The 7416-nt window shown below is 50.3% G+C and overlaps 1 protein-coding gene across 1 annotated transcript; it reads right to left on the bottom strand.

The window, feature by feature from the left end:
• Positions 1-4209: 4209 nt before the first annotated feature.
• On the bottom strand, positions 4210-5384 carry RNF228 (ring finger protein 228). Its single transcript, XM_060301784.1, has one exon. The coding sequence runs from the start codon at positions 5212-5214 to the stop codon at positions 4210-4212; it is 1005 nt and encodes a 334-aa protein (XP_060157767.1). The 5' UTR covers positions 5215-5384.
• Positions 5385-7416: the final 2032 nt, after the last annotated feature.

Below are 7416 nucleotides of genomic sequence, written 5' to 3'. Positions count from 1 at the left end.
AGATTGAAGAATTAGTAAAACAGGGAGTAACACATAATGAGAAATTTAATAGCTCTTGCTCTCAATGTTGTGGGGAAATTTCACTGCATTGTAAGCTTATCTCAACTACGTAGGTGCTGCCAGCTTTGGAGGGGATGGGGCAGACGTGCTTATAAAGAAGGTAGCCAAAAGGATTCATACCTTGAAATCTTAAAATGCAGAAAATGATCGGAAATGGAGGCCAGATGTCTTTTAGTCTCTCCACTGTCTCCTGTCACTGACTACATTGCAGTTCGAGTTTTGCTGTAATAGAACTGCTTTTTCTCATAACTCAAGGTGCTTTTTGGTATATTTTTTCACCTTTCAAAATTCCTTATGAAGTCGGGGGAAAGCAATTGTTTACCTAAGTCCCCCAGGGTCTCAGGAGTTATTGAGGGGAAGTGTGAGAAAAGGGAGCCAAGTCACTTAACATTCAGTCCAGGGTTTCCCAGTAAGCCAAGTCAGCAGACTAGTTATCTGCCACTTAGCATATGCCAAGAACTGGCTAAGGCTTTGTGGATAGAGTGGGTGACCAGACAAGGTTTCTGCCCTTGTTTTTACATTCTGGTTGCAGGAGATTGAGATAAAGCATATGACAAATAAATAAGACCACTGCAGATAGTAGTGTTAAGAAGAAAATAAAACTTCAGTAGATATTCCCTTGGGGATAGAGTGGTGAGGGCAAACCTCCCTGAGGAGGTGATATTAGACCCTTGCAAACCTGAATGAAAACAAAACTAAAGATCCACATAGGGCTTGTTTCCAAAGCATTTTCACCCATATACCCTCCTATGTATACAAATCCTTATGCCAACCCCAAAAGGAAAGCAGGGCTGATTCCTTTTGTTCCCATTTTGCAGATGAGAAGCCTGAGGCTCAAAGAGGTTAAATAACTTGCCAAGGTCCTTCCAAGAAAGGAGAGAGCCATTATTCAGACTCATATCTCCTGGGTGAGATTACTGGTCTTTAGAACCCAAACCAAGGTTCTTTATGGATGTGGACACTGTTCACCAAAACATATTACATTTAGAGGCCGAGTATTTACTCTATCGATCACTGACAAGATGAGTTTCTTTCACTGGAAATTTAGATTCTATAGAAGCCTCAAGATAATTCTAACCAGCAGTCTCAGAACCCAAGCAGAACCTGGGCCATGGAAACCATGAGTTCTTGAGCAGGTATTCAGGCCAGACAAGGTCGGGCTTTTTGCAGTGATTTTACTAGTAGTTCATACTCAAGAGCTGGAGATGTGCCCAGGGTTGAGTCAAGCTCTTCCCAGGAGATGAGAATTTCCATGAGAAGAGAGAAAAGTACTCCACTGTCACAGGAGCCTTCCAGACAATTCACTGGTCACTTAAACAATGTCTGCTAAATTCATGCTCTAAGATGCTGGTATACCAGGACTTCCCATGTGATGCAGGAATGGCGAAGTCACATCTGCAAAATGGGGGAACAGCTGAATGCCAGAAAACCACCAGAAATTGGAAAAATGTTTTCCATTGCCTCATCCTGCCACTCAGTTCCTGATAAAGAAGTCAGAAATTAGCAATAAAACAAAGTTAGCCAAGAAAAAAATAATCTCTCCATGGTCAGGTACTGAGCTATTAATTATATATATTTGATTTTAAACTATTCAAATTTCTCATTACAAGAGATTTACATCTGCAACCTATGAAAGAAGCAAAATGTGGCTTGTGTCGTGACTCAGGCAATTCAAAGATCTCTTTCTCATTTATGAGGAATAATTCAGTTTATGTCATTGTTGTATCTTCCTCTGTGGAACATAAATAAACTCTATAAGAAACAAGCTGGTCCCCAGGTAACTTTAGACAAACTTCTAGGTTGCCAATTTAAGGGAATGAAATAGCAAACACATGTGTGTGCCCACAGGTACACATGGTTACATCCACAAAGCCAAGTTCTGTTACTAGCATGTACATGCTAGTGACTACACATATGTGTAACTGCTCTTGTACAACTAAACAGTTGTGAATACTAGCAGAATCTCGGCACTGGAGGTAAACAAAGGATACAAGATTAAAGTGAATACAGAAATAAAAATAACACAAGTTATTTGTTGGAGGTAAAAGTAAATTAAAACCAATCTCTGACGTGTGAGTCTTAGTATTAGGAAACTGAAAACATTTTGCAGAAACTGAGAACAAAATCTGACAACAGAGTTTAGTTTTAGGGGAACGTTATAGTAGTGGATTGGGTAAGTCTTTAAAATACAACAGATCTCAACTGGCCTTCAGGAGTTCCGTTAAACCCTAGAAGTAATTCCATGAAATGCCTTTGCAGCGTACTCCCACGTGTGAGTTATTGCTCTCTCAGCCCTATTCAAAATGTGAAATTTCTGTTAGAATTTGGATGAGGTTGTGTATTTCAGGAAAAGAAGCACCACCAAAATAACTCAGAGCAATTTCCCCATGAAATAAGTTTCATGAAAACAGATTTTTTCTATAAATGCTTCTTGTTTTTATTGACAGTGCAGACACACAACATACCATATTGCAATTCCTAAATTGCAGCCATACCACTTATCAGTGGCCCATAAATTACTTCACTCTATGATAGATACAAGTGCTCCATTCAAGTTCGGTTAATAGTGTCAAGATATCATGCAGACAGCTTGCATAAATACATGAGGAATAACAGCATACCCTCAGTAGCTTCTGTGATTTTTAGGCATGAAAACTTTGTCTTATTCCAAATTTCAGAAGATGGAATAAAGAATGTTTTCATATAAAATACATTTGGAACAATTCAGGGTTTTTTTCTTTATAAAACATCTAATCCACCTGCAACATACACTCTCAATTCGTCTTTTTAGTTACAAAATCGGATAGGTACGTATTCTTTTTCATCTAATGTGATCAGATGTGAACATTTCAGTGATTTCTAGTAATATCAAACAGCTGAATTCAAAATAATATTTTTCTGATAAGTATAATATATATTTGTAATCAAAGGATGAAAGACCTGTCAGTTGATTTGTCAGTTTCGTTTTTTGAGCAGTATTTTCTATTTGATCAGATAATTGAAAGTCAGTTGTTTCACAGTATAAAATCTTGAATCAATTACCAACACGCCTTTACTGCCGCCCCTACTTTTGAAATGTACGGGAGAAATATTACTGCTTATCAAACAACTTTTCCAGAAATCTTAATGCACAAAATTTCCAGATTTATATATTCTAAAATAAATTACTGTAAAAATGAAATTAAGAAAAAAGGCAGGGGAAGCCTACAGTTTCTATTCCGCGTGAATAGCTTTCAATATCTTCCAGGTGGGGGCAACAGTAAGTCAGCTTTGAGAAGAGAAGAGAAAACGGGTTCGTTAAGCTCCCTGAGCCCAGTTACAGAAGATGAAATGACTTCCTGGTAGCAACACCGTGAATAAAACAATCACAAGTTTCCAGGAGATGGAACTTCTGGACTCTGTCGGGCCGCTAGCAGACGGATCCACCGCCCTGTGCGCGCCACCCTTGCTGTGCTCCGAAGACTCCAGCGGCAGATGTGAGCGCGCACGCGCGCTGAGCACCTGCCCAATCGCGCACTTACGCGGACTGTTGGTCGGTGCAGCCTCCCAACTCAGGCCAGCGCCGCGCCCCCCGGGGTTGAACGTCACTCTCAGCGCTCCGGCTCCCTCACTCGCCATGGCCTCCAGGAAGTAGGGAAACCGTTCACGTTTACATCTCATTCATGCTTCCTCTGGACAATTCAGGTCCATTCACAACTGCTGCGGACGTGAGCTAGCACCTATACCTTTAAAGAAACTCTCAAGTCACAGCAGCCAGAAAACCATCTTCCAGGCGGGGCAGCGGGCATCCCACTGCTCCTTCCTCGTCTTCTTGCAAATCCTCGGACCCCAGGGAGGGATGGCTGTGCACTCTGGCGAGGATGAGGGTGGTGCATGAAGCGGAAGTTGACCTTGCACAGTCCAGGGAGATGGGACTGCCACCAGCATCCCCGCCTCCTCGGTTTCCTTCTCTGGCCCAGCGCGGAAGCGTGGACTTGAAAGGCCAGAGACGCGGAAAACCGAAGCTCTGCCGTGACCGGGCGGTGAGGGGGTGAGCGGCCGGGGGCCGCCCTCCGCAGAGGGCGGAGAAGCTCAAGCGCACCGGGCCAGAGGCCCCCTCCTCTCGGACCGCGCTGGAGGTATGGGAGGGAGGCCAGGCGTGTGGCCCCACTATGTGTCGCTCCTCCGCGCGCCGCCCGCCTCCGCCGCCGCCCGCGCCCTCGGGCCGCCGCCGCCGCCGCCCCCAGCCGAGCCCGTGGCCGCGCCCTCGGGCCGGTACTTGAGCCAGCAGATAACCCAAGTGACGACGACCGAGAAGAGCGCCAGGATGCTGGCCACCGACAGGCAGATGGGCCCCACGGGCGAAGGCAAGGGCAAACCGGCTGCCGGGGCCGCATCAGGGGACGTCCCGCCCCCCGGGGGGGGCCCGCCGCCGCCGTAGTGGTTGACGAAGATGAGGCCGGTGAAGAGCAGCACCACCATGGAGAGGAAGGAGAAGACGACGCACACGCAGCCCGCGGTGAGCGCGGCGCGCTTGCAGTTCTGGCAGCTCTCGTAGGAGCCCGGGGCGCGCAGGCCGGCGCTGGAGCTTGGTCCTCGGGCCGCGTCCTCGGCGGCCGGCGGCCGCGGCGGGGCCGGGGCGGGCGACGGGGCCGCGGCGGGCGCTGGGTGGCGTGCGGGCAGCGGCAGGAGGCGGTCCTGGGGCAGCGGGTCGTGCGCGGCGCGTAGGGCCAGCGGGAAGGCCTCGGCGAGCTTGGTGTTATTGGGAAGGCCGTACACGCGGCTGTCGGGCAGCGGCGTGCGGTGGCGGCACACGGGGCAAGCGATGGCGCTGGGCGGCCCGTGCCAGGGCGGCGGGCGCAGCGGGCGCTCGGGCGCGGCGGTGGCGGCGGCGGCGGCGCGGAGCTGCAGCCGGCTCAGGCACTCCTGGCAGAAGGTGTGCAGGCACGCCAGCAGCTTGGGCGCGCGCCGGTCTGCGTCGAAGTAGTTGTAGCAGATTTTGCACTCGTAGTCCTCAAGCGGAGGGAGGCCGGGGACTGTCACCGATGCGCTCCTGGCTCCCACGTCCCGGCCGTCCCGGGCTCCCGCCGCGGCGTCCCGGGCCACTGTCGAGCTCCGGGGGCTGCTGGTTGGGCTCCGCTCGCCGCCGCCGCTGTGGCTCGCCGGCGCTGCCATGGCATGACCCGCCCCTCATCGGGGGTAAGGAGAGGCGCCTTCCTCCCCCTGCGCCGCCGTCTCAGCTCCTGGCACGGAGGAGGCGCTTCTGCCTCCCCCCTCTGGCCGCTGTTGCCTGGCGGGGGAGGCACCGCTGGCTGGGCCGGGCGGGGGCGCAGCGGCGACCGCCTTCCCCCCACTCCCCCAAGGAGGCGCGGGCGTCGTGGTCCCTCCCAGTCCCCGGGAGCCTCTCTGTCGTCCCCCTTGGGCCTCTCAACGCAACTTCCCGGGTTGCTTTGGATGTCGGTTTTTGTTGGACTTGGAATTGGGAGTTGGAGGAGGGTGGGGTGTGCGATGCGGGAACGGAATTTGGGGTGCGGCTGCTTTAAGGAGTCGGTGCCCATGTAACACCGCACCCCATACACACGTTCAGGGTCGTGGTAGGAAACCTAGTCCTGCTTTTTCCTTCTCCTTCTCCTTTCCCCCCGCCCCCCGCCCCGTATCCTTGTTATTCCGTGTTTATCCTCCTTGGTCTGGGGCTGAGTCCCTGGCAAAGCCTTCTCTCCCCCCACCCGCAGGAGCTCACCGGTGATGTAATGCGGGACCCGCGCAGGGAGGGGAAGCAGCAGCCTCAGCGGTGGCGGCAGCGGCGGTTCTTGTCCTTTGTGAACATCGTGATGTCATTTCTCCGGCCAAGGGCTAAAGCCAGTCACCACCAAACCATTTACACTTTCCGCTTTTATTAGCAAAGCCCAGGCAGCCCTGCCTCGTTCTTCTCGGGGTGGAAGCCGACGGATGGCTTTTCCTTTCACCATCTAGAGGAAATTTTCGAGCTGAACAGTGTGTTTGCCCCCACCCCCCGAAATATTGCTTCCTGAGCCTTAAGGAGGCATGAAAACGCAAACTCATAGCCAGATCTTGCTGATTTCCCGACGCTGACTGTACGCGGGATGGTGGTAGCTCTCAGTACTTCGTGGGTGCGCATGCGGTTCCAGAGCCAGAGAGGGGAAATGTTATTGTCAAAGCGGTTCACAGAATTTCAGTCCAGCTTACATCTAGTCCCTGGCATCACTCACCCCCTTGGTCCACTTAAACTTTTAATACACAAATGGAGAGAGCTGGAAGCTCCATGAGTAACATGAGACAGATCTTCTTGATTTTATTAAAACCAAGAGAAGCCATGTGAGCAGCTTAGCAAGAAGTAGCACTTCTTCTTTTTTTTTTTTTTTTTGCGGTACGCGGGCCTCTCACTGTGGTGGCCTCTCCCATTGCGGAGCACAGGCTCCAGACGCGCAGGCTCAGCGGCCATGGCTCACGGGCCCAGCCGCTCCGCGGCATGTGGGATCTTCCCGGACCGGGGCACGAACCCGTGTCCCCTGCATCGGCAGGCGGACTCTCAACCACTGCGCCACCAGGGAAGCCCAAGAAGTAGCACTTCTTGAAGGAACACTCAGTAGGGTACAGGAGTGGTGTGTTTGGGGACTATCTGAGAGGTGATGTTTAGATATTCCTAGTAAGAAAGTTCTGTTCCCCTGTTTCTCCAGGTTGGTCCTCACCCTAGGAAGAGATGAGCCTCCCCAGCCCCAAAAAGGAAGAGAAAGAGGACGGCTTTCTGGGTCCCCATGAGATGGAAATGTTCCCACTTTCTATCTGGATTCTCTGCAGAAGACAGCAAGATAACCCAGGGGATATTGGTGGAAAGGGTGAGTGAATGGGAATCAAGCTGAAGGAAGAGAAAGAAGTAAAGAAAGATACCAGTAAACCACCAATGTACAGACCAGAGGAGGAATTGTCATAAATAACTATTAGGTTTCTATGACATTTGAAAATATATGTACTTTTTACTGTATGTGAACAGTGAATGTGATTGATGTCTTAAGTTTGAGAGACCTTAGGTGAAGCTCATTAAAAACCACGAGCTCTCCATTTTCTTGTTTCACATTTTATAAATGTGGTTTAAGGTAGTATATCATTTTGTGCGGAGACTGTGATGAGCAGAGGGCAGGGTGATGGGACATCAGAAGAAGGCCCTAGTCTGGCCTTGGAGTATTACAAAGTTTCACAAACCAAACTAACCTGGAGGGAGTTAAGTTCCTTTCCTTCTCTTCCTGTCCTCCCTTCTCTTTCCCTCCTTTAGCTGTTTGATTGTGAAGAGCCTGGAACTGCATTTTAGGCAAAATTTGAAACTGGTTCTTCTACTTTAAGTCCTGAGTAACTCTGTGC

Source organism: Globicephala melas, chromosome 7 (assembly GCF_963455315.2).
Source record: "Globicephala melas chromosome 7, mGloMel1.2, whole genome shotgun sequence".
Lineage (NCBI taxonomy): Eukaryota > Metazoa > Chordata > Mammalia > Artiodactyla > Delphinidae > Globicephala > Globicephala melas.
Note: the sequence above shows the minus strand (reverse complement) of the source record. Positions and strands in the feature narration are given on the sequence as shown.

What these genes read in the sequence shown, in the direction of transcription:
- RNF228 (XM_060301784.1), bottom strand. Translation starts at nt 5,214, where the DNA reads ATGGCAGCGCCGGCGAGCCACAGCGGCGGCGGCGAGCGGAGCCCAACC.